The sequence below is a fragment of the Bos grunniens genome, chromosome 19 (assembly GCF_055505025.1).
Source record: "Bos grunniens cultivar Pamir isolate PY7600 chromosome 19, Bosgru_T2T1.0, whole genome shotgun sequence".
Lineage (NCBI taxonomy): Eukaryota > Metazoa > Chordata > Mammalia > Artiodactyla > Bovidae > Bos > Bos grunniens.
The window spans coordinates 34,523,184-34,543,943 of NC_141183.1; the positions used below are offsets into that span (position 1 = coordinate 34,523,184).

Consider the following 20,760-nt stretch of genomic DNA (forward strand, 5'->3'; position numbering starts at 1 on the left):
ATCAAGGAAGTTTACAGTGAGATGTCCCTCTAAATGGGTGGTGGAACACAAGTAGGATTTAGATACAGGGAACATTCCAGGCAAATAAATGGGTAAAAATGACCATGGCCAAAAACACTTCATTCACTCCATGTCTAACAAGTGGAATCTTTTCATTGGCAAAAACCACCATCTACTGTGTTTCCAGCTACTCATTTTAATAGCAAGATGAGATTTGTTTTAAACCAAATATCACTTTGTCCACATCATTTAGTTGCCGACTAAGCAAACCTCTCTCTAGAGGGTGTCTCCTCATCCAAACCCTGTGGGGTAACTTACTTGATAGGTTTGTAGCTGGGGCTTTTACAGAAGACCAGCAATCCATCTCCAGAGCCTACCAACAAACCCCCCATCTTCAGGCAACAGATAGCTGACACTCCCTAGAGGGAGAGAGAACATTAAGGGAAAAAAAGCTAAATGGTTTCATCATTAGGAATCTATGCATCTCTATTTTTGCTTTGCAAATAAGATCAACTGTCCCATTTTTCTCAATTCCACATGTATCTATTAATACACGATTTTTGTTTTTCTGACTTAACTTTACTCTGTATGACACACATACACTATTGATACTATGTATAAAATAGACAACTTATGAGAACCTACAGTATAGAGCTCAGGGAACTCAGTGCTCTGTGCTGACCCAAATAGGAAGGAAATCCAAAAGAAAGGGCATATATGTATATGTATGTGTGCATGTATGCTCAGTGACTCTTTGTGGCCTCGTAGACTGCAACTTGCCAGATTCCTCTGTCCATGGAATTTTCCGGGCAAGAAATACTGGAGTGAGTTGCCATTTCCTCCTCCAGAGGAATCTTCCTGACCCACTGATTGAACCCATCTCTCCTACTTGGCAGGCAGATTTTTTACCACTGAGCAACCAGGGAAGCCCCCTTGCTCTACATATTGTAAGTTAATTATATTGGTTTGTCCATAAAGTTCATTTGGGGTTTTCTGTGAGATGTATGGAAAACCCAAATGAACTTTTTGGCCAACTGAATACTTCAATAAAAAACAAAAATCTAAATTAAAAAAAAAAGTTGGCTCTATGGTTAGAAAGATGAAGAATTACTTGATATTCAAACCAACTGTCTTGATATTCAAACAAATACCTCCAATCCCTTTGCCCTGAAAGAATGATATCTCTCCACTTGTGTAACGGGCATCTTGGAAACATTGCTTTATATTATGTAATTTACCTTTACACCTGAATTAAGCACTAAAGCATCCATGGGAGAAACTTAAGTGCCACAGGTTTGAAGAACACTGAGACAGTCAGCATCTTTTCTGGAGAAGCACTGACATTCCAAGTACTCAGCAAAAATATCCAGGTCAGAATTTTCACCCATGGAGCCTTTCAGAGTCAGAATTGGCAGGACTCTCAACCTTGCCCTCCTTCAGCCTGATCTGATTTGGTTTCATCTGTTGAATATATTGGAATCCCTCTCCTAAAAATCATTTGAAAAACACTGATTTGGCCTGTGCCTATGACTGCTGCCGCTAAGTCGCTTCAATCGTGTCCGACTCTGTGCGACCCCAGAGACGGCAGCCCACCAGGCTCCCCCGTCCCTGGGATTCTCCAGGCAAGAACACTGGAGTAGGTCACCATTTCCTTCTCTAACGCATGAAAGTAAAAAAATAAAGTGAAGTCGCTCAGTCGTGTCCTACTCCTAGCGACCCATGGACTGCAGCCCACCAGGCCCCTCCATCTATGGGATTTTCCAGGCAAGAGTACTGGAGTGGGTTGCCATTGCCTTCTCCTAGACTCTGCTTATTGCTAGACTCGACTCTACCTATACTGCAGCTTTCTCCCATTCTTAAAAGCTGAATAATAAGTGGTTATGTGACTTAGAAAACTCTAACACCTTCCCAGCAACACGGTGCAATATTTCAAAGCTTCTTGGGACCATCAGCTAAGTGGAAAATTATCTAAGCTTGAACCATCTGTTCCATTATCAGACATGAGATAGATAGGTGCAGAACCTGAAAGAAGCTTTGAAATCCAAAGTTTAGTAGAAACAGCCCTGTAACTTTCTGGGGGCACTGGAAATAACAGCACTTATTCTGTCCAATTACCCTTTGATGGTAGGCTTTTTATTTTGGTTTGGAGATCAAAGTCTCTTATTGGACTTTTAACCTGAATTGTTAGGAATTCTGCAAATATAAACAATGAACAATTTCTACATCTTGCTCATGACTTAAAATGTCAGCTGAGGCTAAAGTTTAAGATCTAGTTATTAGATTAGAAAAAAATGACAGATAGTCTTGTAAATCAAAGAGCACATGTCACTTACACATGGCAACTGGACTGCCCAAATGCTGGAATGGATGTGATTACAAATCACAAAGCCACAGGCCTTGAGCTTTGAAGATGCAAAAAAAAAAAAAAGTGTGATTCTGACCCCTAATTGAGGACACCTGGGATATCCTGAATATACACCAGTGATGAGGGTTTGATCGAACTAGTCAATGAACATTGCAAATTGCAGTGTGGCCTTGGGTGCACCATAGACGTGTTGTTTCTCCCCACAACCCTTGATGGAAGTCTGTGCTAACAGTGGCAGGGGGAAATCACTAGAAAACAGCAGGGCAAGCAGACTTTGATGGTCTCTACTCACCAGACTGAACTTGTCCTTTGCAGGCCCTGTGTCTGCCAGCAGCTTTGTCCTGGGGTTCATTTTTAAAATATCTCCAGTGGTGGTGCCAAGGTAGAAAAAGCTATCGTCATTAGCCATCTGGGGATGAGAGAGACAAGGAAACCTGAAGACCTGGTTTGCCCAGTTGATGCCCAGGAGCCCCTGATCAGGGAGGGGATGAGTTTTCTCTGAACCCTATGAAGACCTCCAAAAGTCCTTGAGGTGACTTCTGTCTCCTCAGACTTGAAGATGGGTAAGAACACCTTCAAGGGGAGCAGAATCAGGGCCAAATTCAGAACTGTATGAAACATCAGACTCCAATCAGCGTGAATTTCACTGAAATGGACTTGTGTCTGCTATTAGCATGCACTCCCTGAGGCATCTCCGAAGGGCTCCTAGGGTGAAGGTGTGCTCCTCCAGAGAGAATATGTATTTGCTTTATTTCCTATTTCCCAAAGTCTACATTCATAAAACGAGTGGAGAATGGGGTTATATGCATGAATATCTGAATCCACATTAAAGACACATGAATAATCCCTCTTTGTGGAGGAGACTGCATTTCAACAAGGAGTTTCATTGTTAGAAACTTTATTTCTTGTGCAGAAATAACATGAGTGGCAACAGGAGGTGCTGTGGGCCTTGAGCACCTCCTGGCTACCCTGCTTCCCACCAGGTGAGGCAGATTCCTGGGGTCTGATGGCAGTTCAGGTCCACTGAAACAGATTCCCCCAGAGCTGTGTCTAGGCAGCCTCTCCAGCTTCCCACGGGAGCTCCTGAAGTGAGACTCCCTCACCTGTGCCTCCCCAGGCAGTGCCCTCCATGTCCAGGGCTCCCCTCCCCACCCCCAGCCCAAAGAACATGTACTTACACACATGCACACATACACACACACACATACCCCTGTCTTGCTCAGTACTGTTAACAAGGACTTGTACTAATATTTACATAAAATAACAGAGTAATTCTTACTGAGATGCTCATGACTATTCTTTTCATCTGTCCTGTTTGGCACTCAGTTGGCCAGATCTTTCTGTTTGGGAGATCCAGTTCCCATACTCGAATTGTCCCGCTAGAGAAAAGAAACAATCAACTGGAGACCCATTTAATAAATCCTTCATCTCTTCTCTGTTTTCTGCAGTCTTTTGAAGGAGAAGCTGAAAGGAAGAGAACTAGGTATTTTTGAGGATTTGTTATGGCCTGGTGGTCTCCCCAAGATACAGTCGTCATTTGGATGCCGAAGTACTAGCATCTGCAGGCTTTCTCATTTGATTTGGTATAATGAATTCCTGAAGTTGGAATTGTCACAGAGAATCTAGTATAGATGGGTACCAAACCAGAAATCTTATTGAAGAGCAGTAACTTTTTCTTTCTGGGTTAGGAGGATCCCCTGGAGAAGGAAATGGCAACCCACTCCAGTATCCTTGCGTGGGAAATCTCATGGACAGAGGAGCCTAGTGGGCTACAGTCCATGGTATTGCAAAGAGTTGGACATGACTAAGTTACTGAGTGTGCACACGCCCTGAGTGTGAGCACAGATTGTGGGCAGTGTGTTATCAGTAATAGGCAGACCAGAGGCAGAAATGGATTTAGCCAATCAGCAGAACTTTTTCAGTAGGAAGCACAGAATGATTAAATAACTGTATTTAAAAGGACTTCCAGCCAAAATAATTTTTACGTGCGTGCTAAAAACTCGCTCCTGTATTGGCAGGTAGGTTCTCTACCGATAGCATCAGCTGGGATTTTTCGTGTGAAAATTATGATGGAATCTCTTTTTTCAGGATGAAAACCACGTTCCCCATAATTGGAATGACCGTGTTTTCTTTGTAAGCGAATAGGGTGATTTACATGTTCTAGAAACCTTGACAGCAGACACGTACTTTCCAGCAGTGACAAACATCTCGTCGCGGCACTTGGAGAAGATGACTGTGGTGGCGTTCCCGACATTGAGGCCGGCTGCGGGGCTGCCACAGATGGCCTCTCTCTTGGCTATGCTCCAGACTACCACACTGCTCAGACGAAAGGACAAAGAGAATCAGGGGGAAACGGGCTTTCAAAATAAGAAATGGCTCTTTTAGCCGTTCTAGAAGGAAAGAAATACAAGAGGTTACTAACAAAGAAATGAAAGAATTATATTGACCATCCCCCCAACCCCCAGACAGCTAAGTCTCTTACTAAAATAAAGAGATTTTTGAGACAGGCAGGGCATAAAAGTTTACCACTCATTTATCGCTTGTAAAAAATTCCCTTGGGGAAATACTCCAGCAAAAAAAAAAAAATTGTTAATTAGAAGCAATAAAAGAGAATGACATAGGGATGTTTTCAAACTTCACCATACCATGTAGCTGATTCAGCTGGAGGACTTGCCAAAGCAGGAAGTGCTAGGACCTGCCCCCAGACGTTCTGATTCAGTAGGTCTGGGGTGGAGTCTGAGAATCTGCTTTGCTAAAAAGTCTCTGGTGTGCTTTGGTCTGGGGACCACACTAAGAGCAGTTCTGTTGTAGCTCAGGGCTTCCCAGGTGGCTCAGTGGTAAAGAGCAGCAAATGCAGGAAACACAGAAGATGTAGGTTTGATACCTGAGTCGGGAAGATTCCCTGGAGTAGGAAGTGGCAACCCACTCCAGTATTCTTGTCTGGGAAATCCATGGACAGAGGAGCCTGGCAGGCCCCAGTCCTTGGGGCCACAAAAGAGTCAGACATGACTGAGCACACACACAAACATGTTGTAGCTTACCTTTGCATCTTTCTGGGTGTAATCATACAATTTAGTCCTAAATTGATAGTGCTTGGTTAATGATATCAAGAATGCAGGGGAGAGGGTATTACGTTAAACCCTGGAATCACTGCAGAGATGTGGATGGACCTAAAGATTGTCATACGGAGTGAAGTGAGTCAGAAAGAGAAAAATATTGTATAATATTGCTTATATTTGGAACCTAGAAAAATGGTAGAGACGAACTTATTTGCTAAGCAAAGCAGAAATAGAGTCGCAGATGTAGAGAATGAACTTCCGGTTACAAGCAGAGGTGGGATGGACTGGGAGACTGACGTTGAATATTTACAGTTGTTGTTCAGTCTCTTAGTCGTGTCCGATTCTTTGCAACCCCATGGGGTATAGCTTGCCAGGCTCCTCTGTGCTCCACCATCTCCCAGAGTTTGCTCAAATTCATGTCCATTGAGTCAGTCATGCTACCTAACGATCTCATCCTCTGCTGCTCCCTTCTACTTTGCCTTCAGTCTTTCCCAGCATCAGTCTTTCCACATACCCTGTGCTGTGCTAGCCTGCCAGGCTTCTCTGTCCATGGGGACTCTGCAGGCAAGAATACTGGAGTGGGTTGCCATGCCCTCCTCCAGGGATCCCACACTGCAGGCAGATTCTTTACTATCTGTGTCACCAGGGAAGCCCATGAATACTGAAGCGGGTAGCCTATCCCTTCTCCAGGGGATCTTCCCGACCCAAGAATCAAACCAGGGCATATATACACTGCTGCTAAGTCGCTTCAGTCGTGTCCGACTCTGTGCGACCCCACAGATGACAGCCCACCAGGCTCCGCCGTCCCTGGGATTCTCCAGGCAAGAACACTGGAGTGGGTTGCCTTTTCCTTCTCCAATGCATGAAAGTGAAAAGTGAAAGTGAAGTCGCTCACTTGTGTCCGACTCTTAGCGACCCCATGGACTGTAGCCTACCAGGCTCCTCCATCCATGGGATTTTCCAGGCAAGAGTACTGGAGTGGGGTGCCATTGCCTTCTCCACTGCTATGTATGAAATAGATAACTAATGAGAACCTACTGTATTGCACAGGGACCTCTACTCAATGATCTTGTGGTGACCTAAATGGGAAGGAAATCCAAAAAAGAATGGGTATATGTCTCCATTTAACTGACTCACTTTGCTACACAGAAGGAACTAACACAGCAGGAATGGGGAGTGACTGCTAATGAGCACTGGTTTCTTTTTGAGGTTGAAAATGGTCTAAAATTGATTGTGGCAAAGCTTGCACAACACGACATGTAAACAATGTCTTGGGGAAGTATTTTGGCAAAAATGATTCCTCAGGAGATTTCAATGTGTACCCAAGATTGAGAACAACTACCGTAAGTTAAGAATAGTAATAGACTGCTGGACGAATTTCTGTTGAGGAAAAAAACAGTCAAATGGGGATGGGCCAGGGACATGTGACTACTTTGCTATATACTGAGAACTATCAATATATAACTACACATGAATATAAATTTCCATTGTAATTAAGCTTTGCAGCTCAAACAAGAAAATATCTGTAAAAGTGCACTGAAGTGTTAAGTCCTACACAAGCCTTGGGTGTTCCTTTAGCACTTACACAGGGATATGCACTGCATTGATTGTTCTTCCTAATATAATGCTTTGAAATACTTTTCCCCCAATTTCGTTTGTATGTATTCTCTCCCTACTAACCTTGACCGTGAGATCCTTGAGGTCAAAGATCATGCCTTAGGGAAGTTAAAAATGCCACCTCTGAAGTCACACTTCAGGGTTTGTCCCCCAGCTCTGCTACTTAGCAGCTGGTGACTCAAGTTCATCTGTCATATAGCCCCAAGAGCTCCACCTCGTGGAGTTGCCATGAGACTTAAATGAGATAATGCAGTTAAGATGCTTGGCACACATCTGACCTGTAGTAAGTGCTCAAAAAAAACAAAAACAAAAAAAACAGCTATGGTCGATGATGAAGATGATGATGACAAGGATGATGTCATCTTTTCCAGCAATGATTCTCGATTTAGCTGCAAACTAGGATCATATGGGAAATCTTTAGAACTCCTAAAACTGAGGCCAATTAATCAAAGTCTCTGAAGGTGGAGCCAACCACCAGTAATCTTCTAAAGCTCCCAGTTGATTTCAGTGCACTGCCAGGCTTGAGAATCAGCGTCTTATGGTATTTTCCTCACGGGCTTTTTAATTTTTTTCTTTTGATTCTTAGCATTTCAGAATATTTAATTTTCACTATTTTTCTTTGCAGTCTTTTCATACAGATGAAGTTTCATGTAAGTAGAATTCTTTATTCTGTGCTTTTTCTTAATATAGGGCATATAAATTTCCCAACCAATTGGGGAACTCTCTATAAGCACTTTAAGTCTTTAAAAATCTATAAATATTTTAAATTATCAATGGCCACTAAAAGTTAACATGTATTTTTTTTAATGACATTTCCCCCAGTTTTTGCTTGGTTCTACATATATATGCAGGTACTTTACTTTCATAGTTACATTATTTTCTTTGTTATTTGTTTCTGTCTTTTCAGCTTAATTCGAACTCTTTCACCAAAAATTTATAATTTCCCAAATTCATATGAGCTTCATAAGCTTTTCACATCACACATGCTCAAATAGAGACAGGCAAACAGAGAATGTTAGAAAGGGGACAGTTGTTAACACGTCTAGAAATATGCCTAGTAGAAAAGAAATAAGTGTGCTTAGTTCATTACCTTCCATCGTCTGGGCCTCCTAGTGATACCAAGTACGTATCATTTGGTGAAAAGGCCAGAGCTTCAATTTTGCCCTTGTGAAGTGACAGCCGAGCCATCAGCTCCCTTTTCTTATAATCCCACAAAATGATATCTGCCTGGGGGCAAGAATACACTGTCAGACCATAGACAGGCTTTGAAAGGACCAGAGGAGAGAGCTACCTCTCTGTGTGAAAAAATAATCATTCATCACTTTTCTAGAAATTAGAGCACGTCTTCCGAACATGACAGCAACAAAACAGAAACAGGTGTAAGCGGGGACTTTTGTTTCTAGGTATTACCAGTCACAAGCTGCTGCACTGGGTATAAAGCCACCAGGTGCCTTTACTTTCAGCTTCACAGAGCGAAAATGAGTTCCAGGAGAGGCCAAGGGAAGAGGAGGCAGGGTGTACACAGGACAGTGCAGAGCTACTCTGAAGTGAGGCAGTTTTTCTTGGGAGGCGCCTCTGAATCAATACACGGTGGGTGGTGTTTTAATGTATTCACCTTAAAGCCCATGAATGTGACTTGTCCAGACGCAATGTAAAGTCCACTCTTGGAGATGGCCACACAGGAGACGTTGTTGCCATGACCGTGTAGGAAATTCTGTTCCTGAGTATTTATTGCCTGGATGAGGATGGTGCAACCCAGAGGGTAGACCAGATGCTCCTGGTCAGGATGGCATTTTAGACCAGTGGGGACATGTCCTGAAAGAGAGGTTGAAAATAATAAAAGTCGAGGGCAGAAGTGGCTAATTGTTTTTATTTAGACTGAGCATAAGGCTTTTAAAATAAGCCTTAGTTCAACTAAAATAAGTGTGTGTGTTTGGGGGTTGGGCAGTATTAGGTAATTTTGCTCTACTGACAAGGCTGGTATAGAGTATATTCACTGCTAACGAAAGATTTTCAGGGCATCCGAGGTAGAAAAAAGTCTGGTTATAATATATACAGCATGAGTCCACTTTTATTAAAAAATTATGTCAATGTACATTTGAAAGGATCATACCAAAGTTTAACAGAGATATCTTTGGGACAAGTAATAATGGTTGATTTTTCCTTAGATTTCACTGTATTTTTCCACTTTTCTAAGCTCTTGTTCTTAAGTATGACTATGGATTTACCCCCTGTATTACTCTATATTCTCAGTGCATCGTATACTATTTACATGTGTGCGTGTGTGCTCAGTCGTGTCCGACTCTGCGACCTCATGGACTGTAGGCCTGCCAGGCTCCTCTGTCAGTGGGATTATCCAGGCAAGAATACTGGAGTGGGTTGCAATTTCTTCCTCCAGGGGATCTTCCTGACCCAGGATGGGACCCACATCTGGTGTCTCCTGCATTGACAGGCGTGTTCTTTACCACTGAGCCACCTGGGAAGCCCACCATACTACTTGGCATTCAGTAATTTTAGATAAATGCATATTTGACTGTATGAAAGAATATAAATTGTCACAAAACCAAGAAGGCAAAAACAATTCAATTTTATTGAATTTTAAAAGGCCAAGATAATTGGAGACACTGAGATATAACTGACAATACTCTCTGAGCGCTACAAAACAGTATTGAACAGTACTGAATTCAGTAGCAGGGCTCTCTACTGGTCACCAGTGTGATCCTTTGCCCTCATAGCAGGTCACTCACTTCCTTTACCAATGATCTGGTGACCAGCTCTAAAGATGGCCAGTACTAGGATGTACTAAGTGCTCAATTTCTATCAGAGACCATTAACATAAAACAAAGAGAAGGCTCAAGAGCCAAGTCCTAGAATGTGCTAAAGCTTTAGTTATTGATTGTTCTGTGTCTACATTACTACACTTTTAAAGCTTTCAGGCATCACAATGCATTTTCTTTAAAAGTTTGCTTTTTCTAAAATGCAATCCATTGCTTGTTTGCATCCTTCTCAAAACCCAAACAGCATTTCCCCTCTTCATGTTCCAAACAGGAGGTGGTCATAAGTCAGATTCGAGTGGAACAACCAGGCCCCTCTGACCAAAGCACCTCTCCAGTCCAGCTCCCCGTGGTGTCCATCATGGTCTGAAATCCTCACCTTCCTTCTGGCTAGAAGACAAATCATCCCCTAAAGTGGTTGCTCAAAACACAAGTTCCCCACTCCCTCCAGCCCCTTCTCATTAGTACATCAGCTGGGATTTTAGAGGTTACTTGGTCCCAGGGACCTACACGTATTCTGTAATCCAATACTGAGGGGCAGACAGTTTTGCTGGCTGTGTGGGGCTTAGAGCCAGGGGAGAGCTGGCTAGTGGGAGAAGGGTTTCAGATCACACTTTTTTATCCTTATGGCCTAGTAAGGGGGCATTTGGTTCCTTTCAGATGTTGGCAAAACCCATCCCCAATCTTTAAGGTCCGGAGCGAGGACATGACTCTAAGATCTTTGGGGAGGAGAGGCTGTTTGGGTCCCCAGTGCTTGACTCATGCCAGTGTCCCAAGCTGCCTTCCAGGTGCCGCCTGGTGTCTCACTCTCCCTGGTTGCACCACATTGTCCCTGGGGTCCCTAAACCACCTAGCCCAGACACGTTCGAGGTCTCACCATTGAATCCGATCACGGCCTCAAGCTCCAGCTCCACTGCCTCAGCCACCTCATCCTTGGGCGAAGTTTGGGTCTCCATCATCTGGAGACTCCGCTCACTTTCCTCTCAGCCTACAGAGGTGCAGCGTCTTCTGGTCGTTATGGTAACGGACTTGCGCATGCGCGTCAGATCCACGGTCGCGTTGAAAGCCGGCCTACGGAGTCCGAGTTCTTTTGCCCTCGTGAAAATCAAGAGAGGGCTTTTTTTTTTTTTTTTTTTTTTTAATTTTCTAGTATTTCTCTGGAAATTTAAGGGGCACGAAATGCACAGACTAATTCCCTCCTCCTCCATGTAAAGAGTCTGTGACCTTTTGGGTAACGATATAATCAAGTACTTGATGGCATTTAAAAATTAAACATAAAGTTAAGTGCCTCTGCTGGGAAGGCTGCTATAATATATAATTGACACTTCTTTGGGTCCCTTGAAACAGGATAAAAAAATAATTAAACCATTGAGGTATAAATTACATATCCTAAAATTTATTTAAATAGAGTTTATACAATTGTGCAACTATCACCACAATCCAGTTTTTTTTTTTTTTTTCTTTGTTTTAAGCAGAATAAAATGTTAAATAACGCTAGAGGTCTTAAGAGGCTCCCACCTTCCGGGGAAATTGCTTGGATTTTGTTCGAAAACATTTTTATTTGAATTGCACCCAGCTGTTCGCGTCTCTTAATGGACGCAAATTGGTCCAGCCCTCAGTCCCCGGGGAAGCGCTTTCCTTTTTCTCGTATCAATAGATTGGAGGCCTTAGGGTACGTATATTGCAAACTCCGAGTTCCGGGCGCGCACGGGTCGAGCCGCGGGGTCTGAGCCGCGCGGGCCGCCGTAGTCAGCTGCTGCGAGCAGGAAGTGTCCGAGCTGCGGGCGGAGACTGCACCATGGCCCCGGACCCCTGGTGAGCCCCGGGTGAGGGCGGCAGCGCGCGGACGGTCTCGGGGGAGGCCAGGCTTCCGGGGAGCGGGTGATCGCTAGGCATTGGGGACGGCGGCCTTTCGGAATGAGGGGTGGGGTAGCAGGGATCCTTCTGCCGCCGAGAGCCGGGGGTTGAGGGGCTGCGCTCCTCCGCATCCCGCCGCCACTCTCGGTCCTGCAGGGGTGGCTGGGGTGGGAGACGCGGTGTACACTTGGGGGAGTTCCAGCGCCAAATCTCTGAGCCGCATCTCCATCCTGGTGGTGGAGCTGGCTAATGCAGGCTTCCCCGGGACTCCTGTGAAAGTGAAGCACAGAGTAACCTTTTTTGTGGAACGCCAGTCCCTCTGGTGAATTTCCTTATTTCGCCGGTAGCGAAACCGAGGTTCAGAATTCACGGGAGTCCGCGAGTTAATAACCAGTTGACGCTGGGGTCTAGATCTTGTGCGCCCTTCAAAGAAAACTAACCGGAATCTGGGAAGGAAATTATGCCTGTTGTTGATAAGGTATTATATCCTCACCTCAGTATCTACAGCAGCAACTTATGCAGTAAAACAATAGCTGAGAAGAGTCTTTTATTCAACAGTCAAGTCCCTAGGACTGAATGATGAGAGACATGAATTCCGATCCAAGGAACCTACTGCAATAGCATATTTACTTGAGCTTTTTGTTTACTAATTAAAAACCCTCTAGCTCTACAAAGTTCTTTTTGGAGAATATGTCTCACATTAGTACTTCTAACATAGTTTATAGTTAAGTTGCAGACAGTCTGGATATTAATAGATTAACTTTGCAAGATCAAAGTTAATCTGCCTAGGATCTGGATTGTCTGGACCAATGGCTTAACTAATTCCATACTATTTTTTTTTTTTCACCTAATTTTAACACCCTGATAGAAAAATTTAGAAAATACTGAATATTTGCAGAGGAAAAAAAAAATCTTTAATTCTATCTGGAATAATTGCTGTTGTTGACTTTTTAAATGAATTTATTACTTTGTATAATATATGTATGTATATAATGTATTTTATAGAAACAAGGGCCATTCTGTGTATCACAAATATTCACCGAAAACACAATCTTTATGTTGCTTAATAGTGTATCATGTGAATAACCATGATGGAGTGTGATTTAATCATTGTACCTTTGTATGTTTTAAAAAAATACTAGGGTTTTTTTGCTTTTATTTTTTTTTAATTGGGAAGACTGCCCTTTGGAACCATCTCTCACTTCCTTGACTTACTTCCTTGACTCCACTTCCTAGAAGTGGAGCTACTGGGTCCAAGAGTATGAACATCTTTAAGGCCGTTGATACAGATGGCTAAGTTGCCCTCCACTTCATGGAGGCTAATTCCCTCATTTTACACATAAGGTAGGAAATACAGCTCAGAAATAAGGTAGAGGTCCCAGGGTATCCATTTAGGTGGGTGGAAACTATCCCCAAACCCCTAGGCCTCTTCCACGGTTAATGTGCAAAAGTGCGGATAATTTCTCCTGCTACTCTCAAGTAGTTTAACTTAGCAGCTTCTCATGTTTGTTGAAAGTGAAACACTGGGGGACTCTGCTGTGCTCAGTCAGCTTCCTTGCAAAGTGGGCTGCTGATCAGGAGAGCAGAAAGGAGTAGGGGATAGGACTTAGAAAAATCTAGAAAAACAGACTTGATTACAGCTTAGCCCTCCTGCTATCGAGAATCATGTCAGTGATGCTTTACTCATGTTTAGAAGTAGAATATGACTGTTACTCTTTTAATGGCCTGTCAAAGCAAATGGTAAGCTCACTGTGTAATAGAAATATCGCATGGAGACGGTCTCTGAACAGGCTCTTTGCTAAAAGTTAATCAGCTTTGCCACTTTTTCCCTCTCCATTCCAGTTCCTCAGCCTCTGTCATGGTGTCACCATCCTCTTAGTCTCTTAGACCTAAAAAACTCTGATCATCTACTTTTTCTTCATTCCTCCTATCAGATTATTGACTCATCTCCACGATTTTTATTTTTTTCTTTTCTGCTGTTGTCCAATCCTTTTTAGCCTTATGGTTTACAGAAAGTAAATGTTGGTGGCTGGTTATGGAGTTGAATAGCTGGAGAAGCCTTCTCCTGGTCTCCTGCCACTCTTCTTTCATTCCCAGTGATTTGTGCACGTGGAGTTCAGGTTACTTTTCTAAACTAGGACCTTAGGCACCTGTGTGCTTGATTCCATCATGAGGTTGCCCAGTGGTTCTCAAGCTGTGCTATAGATTGGAATCTCCTGGGGAGCTTTACAACGCCTCACGTCTAGGGCAAGCCCCCTGCCAATTCAATCAGAATGCTTGGGGTATGAGGAAGCTTTAAAAAACGTCCCCAGTGATGGAAGGGGCTTCCAAGGTAGCTCAGTGGTAAAGAATCTGCCAGCCGATGCCAGAGATGCAGCTTGGATCCCTGGGTGGGAAGATCCCCTGGAGAAGGAAGGGGCAACCCAGTATTATTTCCAGTATTATTGCCGGGAAATCCCATGGACAGAGGAGCCTGGCAAGCTACAACCCATGGGGTCACAAAAGAGTTGGGCACAACTGAACACTTGCAGACCAGACAGTGATTCACATGTGTAGAAGAACTTCAGAACCAGTTTGTAGAGCTCGGGCGAGAACACAAGGATTAGGAGCAAGACAACTGGGGTTTTGGCCATAAGCATTTCACATAACCTCTTCAAGGCCTCACTTTCTCTGTAAAAGTATACCCCACAGTTCTCAAATTCCCTTCAAACCTTATTATTATGCTACTCAAGGCTCTGCAGAAACCATCTTCAACTCCTTTCTGCCATCTTGTTCTTCACTGTCCTACCCAGGACCACCCCTCAGCCGACCGTGCCAGGCTCTTGCCCTTCCTTTCATCTTTGCTTGCTTCCTGTGCCTCTCACCTCCTCTAAAAGGTGCTCCTCCCTCTTGCTTGAGTGAGAGCCCTGCTTTGACCTTGTGGTTCAGCCCAAAGTATAACCTCTTGGCCCAGCCTTATCAGGTCCAAGTGTCTTGGCCAGTAATTCTGTCACTTCTGAACTCCGGATATAGGCACTTGTTATTTCTACTCCTCGTCTGTCAGGAGGTGTGTTACACCTTATTATTGACTTGCATTTTATGTGGTCTGGGACCACAGAGCCAGACCTAAGAACCTCTTTTCATTGATGACGACATGGAGGGGAAATGGGGAAATGTGGCAAAGTCGGGGCCAGCACCCAATTTTTCTTATCAGCCTCCTGTTTCCTTAATTATGTATTGGCTCATATCACCTGCTCACTTTTGGTATACATGAATATATCAGATCAGATCAGTTGCTCAGTCGTGTCCGACTCTTTGCGACCCCATGAATCGCAGCACGCCAGGCCTCCCTGTCCATCACCAACTCCCGGAGTTCACTGAGACTCACGTCCATCGAGTCAGTGATGCCATCCAGCCATCTCATCCTCTGTGGTCCCCTTTTCCTCCTGCCCCCAATCCCTCCCAGCATCAGAGTCTTTTCCAATGAGTCAACTCTTCGCATCAGGTGGCCAAAGTACTGGAGTTTCAGCTTTAGCATCATTCCTTCCAAAGAAATCCCAGGGCTGATCTCCTTCAGAATGGACTGGTTGGATCTCCTTGCAGTCCAAGGGACTCTCAAGAGTCTTCTCCAACACCACAGTTCAAAAGCATCAATTCTTTGGCGCTCAGCCTTCTTCACAGTCCAACTCTCACATCCATACATGACCACAGGAAAAACCATACCCTTGACTAGACGAACCTTTGTTGGCAAAGTAATGTCTCTGCTTTTGAATATGCGATCTAGGTTGGTCATATACATATGGGCTTCCCTGGTGGCTCAGGGGTTAAAGCATCTGCCTGCAATGCGGGAGAGCTGGGTTGGATCCCTGGGTTGGGAAGATCCCCTGGAGAAGGAAATGGCAACCCACTCCACTATTCTTGCCTGGAGAATCCCATGGACGGAGGAGCCTGGTGGGCTACAGTCCACGCGGTCGCAAAGAGTCGGACACGACTGAGCGACTTCACTCACTCACAGTACATATGTAAGTTAATCCTGTTACAGAGCCAATTTGCTCACCAGTGGACAGTAAAGCCAATCTACTGACCCCTGGCGGTGGTGAAGGGAAGTGCAGCGTTTATCGCTGCTAAGCAAGGAGTCCTGGTAGTCACTGCTCCAAACACATGCAAATTCCTTCCCCGCCCCGTCCCCGCCAGGGGATCGCAAAGAGTCGGGCAGGACTGAGGCACTAACACTTTCATTTTCAGGGAAAGATTTTTAAAGACGGGATGAGGAGTTTGTGGGGCGCGTGATCAGCTCGTGGACATTCTTCTGATTGTGGTGGTGAGGTAATTAAGAATCAGCATCATCAACCTGTGGTTCCAAAACCGGTCTGGGTTCTACAGGCTTGGGGGCGCCGGGGCTGGGGACGGTTAAAATCGTCTGCCTGCTGGGGGTTTCAGCATCTGCAAGACAGCTTGAAGGACACGGCTCAGAAAAGGTGGCTCTTCTACCACCCTTGAAGAGGAAGTAAAGGTCCTTGACTTTGCTTAATGGCTAAACTATTCTTATTTTGTCTCGCTTGAGTGTTTTCCTTTCTTTCTGCATTTTCTTTCTTCTCCAAATTTACTCTTTGGAACTCAAGGAAGGCCTAGGAGGCTAAAGCTTTTCTATAGACAAGAGACATGTCTTTTCTATAGACAAGAAGAAGACATGGAGGTAGGGGTCTATTCCAGGAAGGCCCCATAGGTTACACTACCTCACTGGATCCTTATTCAATTTAAAATGTAAAGCTCTTAGCATGGAACCTGACCCAGATCAGGTACTCAGTTGTTAGCCATAGTTATCATTACTATAGTAAGATTCCTCAGGGAAAGGACTGGAAATTGTTTTTTTCTCTTTGTTTAGAAAGACATTTGCCAGGTCCCCTCAGTGTTCAGGTGACACATGGGGATTCAAAGATTTTAAGAAATGGCTTGTTTATTTTTTTCAGACAAAAATTGGAACATTAGATTCCACAGGAGATCTAAATATTGTTTATTGGCACTGGAAAATATTTCTGTCATGTATTCATAGTCTCCACCCTTTAGAAGATGTGAAATGTCTATACACACTTAGATATTTTCTGAAACAGATAAAAAGTGAAAAGGCTCTTAGCAAAGGAAAAATTAAGGGACTGTTAGACATTCACTGTGAGCCTTTCAAAGCCCTCACCCCTGTTGAATAGCAAACAGAAGCTCAGGATGTGTTTCGAGAGAATTCCTGTGTCAGGTGGGTGTGTGTCCTTTGTCCTCAGAGCATTATGTTACCTGTTGTTCTGTAGGGCTCTTCCCTAAATAGCTGCTCTCCTGGCCTCTCACTCTCCATCCTTTTATCCTGCCTTATTTTCTTTCTTCAGTTCAGTCCATTTCCTCAGTCATGTCTGACTCTTTGCGACCCCACAGACTGCAGCATGCCAGCCTTCCCTGTCCATCACCAACTCCCGAAGTTTACTCAAACTCATGTCCATTGAGTCAGTGATGCCATCCAACCATCTCATCCTCTGTCGTCCCCTTCTCCTCCTGCCTTCAATCTTTCCCAGCAACAGGGTCTTTCCATTGAGTCAGTGCTTCGCATCAGGTGGCCAAAGTATTGGAGCTTCAGCTTCAGCATCAGTCCTTCCAATGAATATTCAGGACTGATTTCCTTTAGGATTGACTGGTTGGATCTCCTTGCTGTCCAAGGGACTCTCAAGAGTCTTCTCCAACACCACAGTTTAAAAGCATCAATTCTTCGGCACTCAGGTTTCTTTCTAGTCCAACTCTCACATCCATACATGACTACTGGAAAAACCATAGCCTTGACTAGAAGGACCTTTGTTGGCAAAGTAATGTCTCTGCTTTTTAATATGCTGTCTAGGTTGGTCATAACTTTTCTTCCAAGGAGTCTTTTAATTTCATGGCTGCATTCACCATGAATTGCAGTCACTGCAATTTCATCTGCAGTGATTTTGGAGTCCCCCAAAATAAAGTCTCTCACTGTTTCCATTATTTCCCCATCTATTTGCCATAAAGTGATGGGACCAAATGCCATGATCTTAGTTTTCTGAATGTTGAGTTTTAAGCCAACTTGTTCACTCTCCTCTTTCACTTTCATCAAGAGACTTTTTAGTTCTTCTTTGCTTTCTGCCATAAGGGTGGGTATCATCTGCATATCTGAGGTTATTGATATTTGATATTTCTCTCGGCAATCTTGATTCCAGTTTGTGCTTCATCCAGTCCAGCGTTTCTCGTGATGTACTCTGCATATAAGTTAAATAAGCAGGGTGACAATATACAGCCTTGACGTACTCCTTTTCCTATTTGGAACCAGTCTGTTGTTCCATGTCCAGTTCTAACTGTTGCTTCCTGACCTGCATACAGATCTCTCTAGAGGCAGGTCTGGTATTCCCATCTCTTTCAGAATTTTCCACAGTTTGTGGTGATCTACACAGTCAATAAAGCAGAAGCAGATGTTTTTCTGGAACTCTCTTGCTTTTTCGATAATCCAGCGGATGTTGGCAATTTGATCTCTGGTTCCTCTGCCTTTTCTAAATCCAGCTTGAACATCTGGAAGTTCACAGTTCACATACTATTGAAGCCTGGATTGGAGAATTTTGAGCATTACTAGCATGTGAGAAGAGTGCAATTATGCAGTAGTTTGAGCATTCTTTGGGATTGGAATGAAAACTGACCTTTTCCAGTCCTGTGGCCACTGCTGAGTTTTCCAAATTTGCTGACATATTGAGTGTAGCACTTTCACAGCATCATCTTTTAGGATTTGAAATAGCTCAGCTGGAATTTCATCACCTCCACTAGCTTTGTTTGTAGTGATGCTTCCTAAGGCCCACTTGACTTCACATTCCAGGATGTCTGGCTCTAGGTGAGTGATCACACCATCGTGATTATCTAGGTGATGAAGATCTTTTTTGTACAGTTCTTCTGTGTATTTTTGCCACCTCTCCTTAATATCTTCTGCTTCTGTTAGGTGCATACTATTTCTGTCCTTTATTGTGCTCATTTTTGCATGAAATGTTCCCTTGGTATCTCTAATTTTCTTGAAGAGATCTCTAGTCTTTCCCATTCTATTGTTTTCCTCTGTTTCTTGGCACTCATCACTGAGGAAGGCTTTCTTATTTCTCCTTGCTGTTCATTGGAACTCTGCATTCAAATGGGTATTATATCTTTCCTTTTCTCCTTTGCTTTTCACTTCTCTTTGTTTCACAGGTATTTCTAAGGCCTCTTCAGACAGCCATTTTGCTTTTTTGCATTTCTCTTTCTTGGGGATGGTCTTGTTCCCTGTCTCCTGTACAATGTCACGAACCTCCATCCATAGTTCATCAGGCACTCTGTCTATCAGATCTAATCCCTTGAATCTATTTGTCACTTCCACTGTATAATTGTAAGGGATTTGATTTAGGTCATACCTGAATGGTCTACTGGTTTTCCCTGCTGCTGCTGCTGCTAAGTCACTTCAGTCATGTCCGACTCTGTGTGACCCCATAGACAGCAGCCCACCAGGTTCCCCCGTCCCTGGGATTCTCCAGGCAAGAACACTGGAGTGGGTTGCCATTTCCTTCTCCAATGCATGAAAGTGAAAGTGAAGTGGCTTAGTCGTGTCCAACTCCTAGCGACCCCATGGACTGCAGCCTACCAGGCTCCTCCGTCCATGGGATTTTCCAGGCAAGAGAACTGGAGTGGGATGCTATTGCCTTCTCCGACTGGTTTTCCCTACTTTCTTCAATTTAAGTCTGAATTTGGCAATAAGGAGTTCATGATCTGAGCCACAGTCAGCTCCTGGTCTTTTTTCTGCTGACTGTATAGAGCTTCTCCATCTTTGGCTGCAAAGAATATAATCAGTCTTATTTCAGCATTGACCATCTGGTGATGTCCATGTGTAGAGACTTCTCTTGTGTTGTTGGAAGAGGGTGTTTGCTATGACCAGTGCGTTCTCTTGACAGAACTCTATTAGCCTTTGCCCTGCTTTATTCCGTACTCCAAGGCCAAATTTGCCTATTACTCCAGGTGTTTCTTGACTTCCTACTTTTGCATTCCAGTCCCCTGTAATGAAAAGGACATTTTTTTTGGTTGTTAGTTCTAGAAGATCTTGTAGGTCTTCATAGAACCATTCAACTTCAGCTTCTTCAGCATAACTGGTCGGGGCATAGACTTGGATCACCATGATATTGAATGGTTTGCCTTGGAAATGAACAGAGATCATTCTGTCGTTTTTGAGATTGCATCCAAGTACTGCATTTTGGACTCTTGTTGACTATGATGGCTACTCCATTTCTTACAAGGGATTCTTGCCCACAGTAGTAGATAAAATGTTCATCTGAGTTAAATTCACCGATTCCAGTCCATTTTAGTTCAGTGATTCCTAAAATGTCAACGTTCACTCTTGCCATCTCCTGTTTGCCTTGATTCATGGACCCAACATTCCAGGTTCCTATGTAATATTGCTCTTTACAGCATTGGACTTTACTGCTATCACCAGTCACATCCACAATTGGGTGTTGTTTTTGCTTTGGCTCTGTCTTTTCATTCTTTTTGGAGTTATTTCTCCACTGATCTCCAGTAGCATATTGGGCACCTACCGACCTGGGGAGTTCATCTTTCGGTGTCCTATCTTTTTGCCGTTTCATACTGTTCATGGAGTTCTCAAGGCAAGAATACTGAAGTGGTTTGCCATTTCCTTCTCCAGTGGACCACATTTTGTCAGAACTCTCCACCATGACCTGTTGTCCATCTTGGGTGGCCCTGTACGGCAGGGCTCATAATTTCATTGAGTTAGACAAGGCTGTGGTCCATGTGATCAGATTGGTTAGTTTTCTGGTTTTTTGTGGTTTTCAGTTTGTCTACCATCTGATGGAGGATAAGAGGCTGATGGAAGCTTCCTAATGGGAGAGACTGACTGAGGGGGAAACTGGGTCTTGTTCTGATCATGGGACCATGCTCAGTAAATCTTTAATCCAATTTTCTGTTGATGGGTGAAGCTGTGTTCCCTCCCTGTTCTTTACCTGGGGCCATACTATGGTGGAGGTTACTGAAGATAATGGCGACCTCCTTCAAAAGGTCCCATGCATGCAGTGCTACACTCAGTGCCCCCAACCCT

General features: G+C 43.9%; 2 protein-coding genes across 17 annotated transcripts in view; one reads left to right on the forward strand and one right to left on the reverse strand.

The window, feature by feature from the left end:
• CFAP52 (cilia and flagella associated protein 52) overlaps positions 1–10,832 on the reverse strand; it is a 25,745-nt gene extending 14,913 nt beyond the window's left edge. Inside the window, exons 1-7 of the mRNA XM_086358885.1 lie at positions 10,693–10,832; positions 8,657–8,856; positions 8,132–8,268; positions 4,553–4,681; positions 3,645–3,744; positions 2,658–2,774; positions 319–419 (exon numbers count right to left, since the gene is read on the reverse strand). Of these exons, the coding sequence (XP_086215011.1) occupies positions 319–419; positions 2,658–2,774; positions 3,645–3,744; positions 4,553–4,681; positions 8,132–8,268; positions 8,657–8,856; positions 10,693–10,774 (866 nt within the window). The 5' untranslated portion in view covers positions 10,775–10,832. The remainder of the gene's footprint in view (positions 1–318; positions 420–2,657; positions 2,775–3,644; positions 3,745–4,552; positions 4,682–8,131; positions 8,269–8,656; positions 8,857–10,692) is intronic.
• Positions 7,495–20,760, forward strand: part of STX8 (syntaxin 8) — a 210,774-nt gene continuing 197,508 nt past the window's right edge. For 8 of the 16 annotated variants that reach the window (XM_086358937.1, XM_086358930.1, XM_086358940.1 and 5 more), the window contains exon 1: positions 11,571–11,630. In XM_086358937.1, coding sequence (XP_086215063.1) covers positions 11,614–11,630 — 17 coding nt within the window. In that variant the 5' untranslated portion in view covers positions 11,571–11,613. Of the gene's footprint in view, positions 7,692–11,570; positions 12,151–15,829; positions 15,978–20,760 lie in introns of those variants that run through there. The other 8 variants (XM_086358932.1, XM_086358935.1, XM_086358947.1 and 5 more) reach the window with 6 other exon arrangements.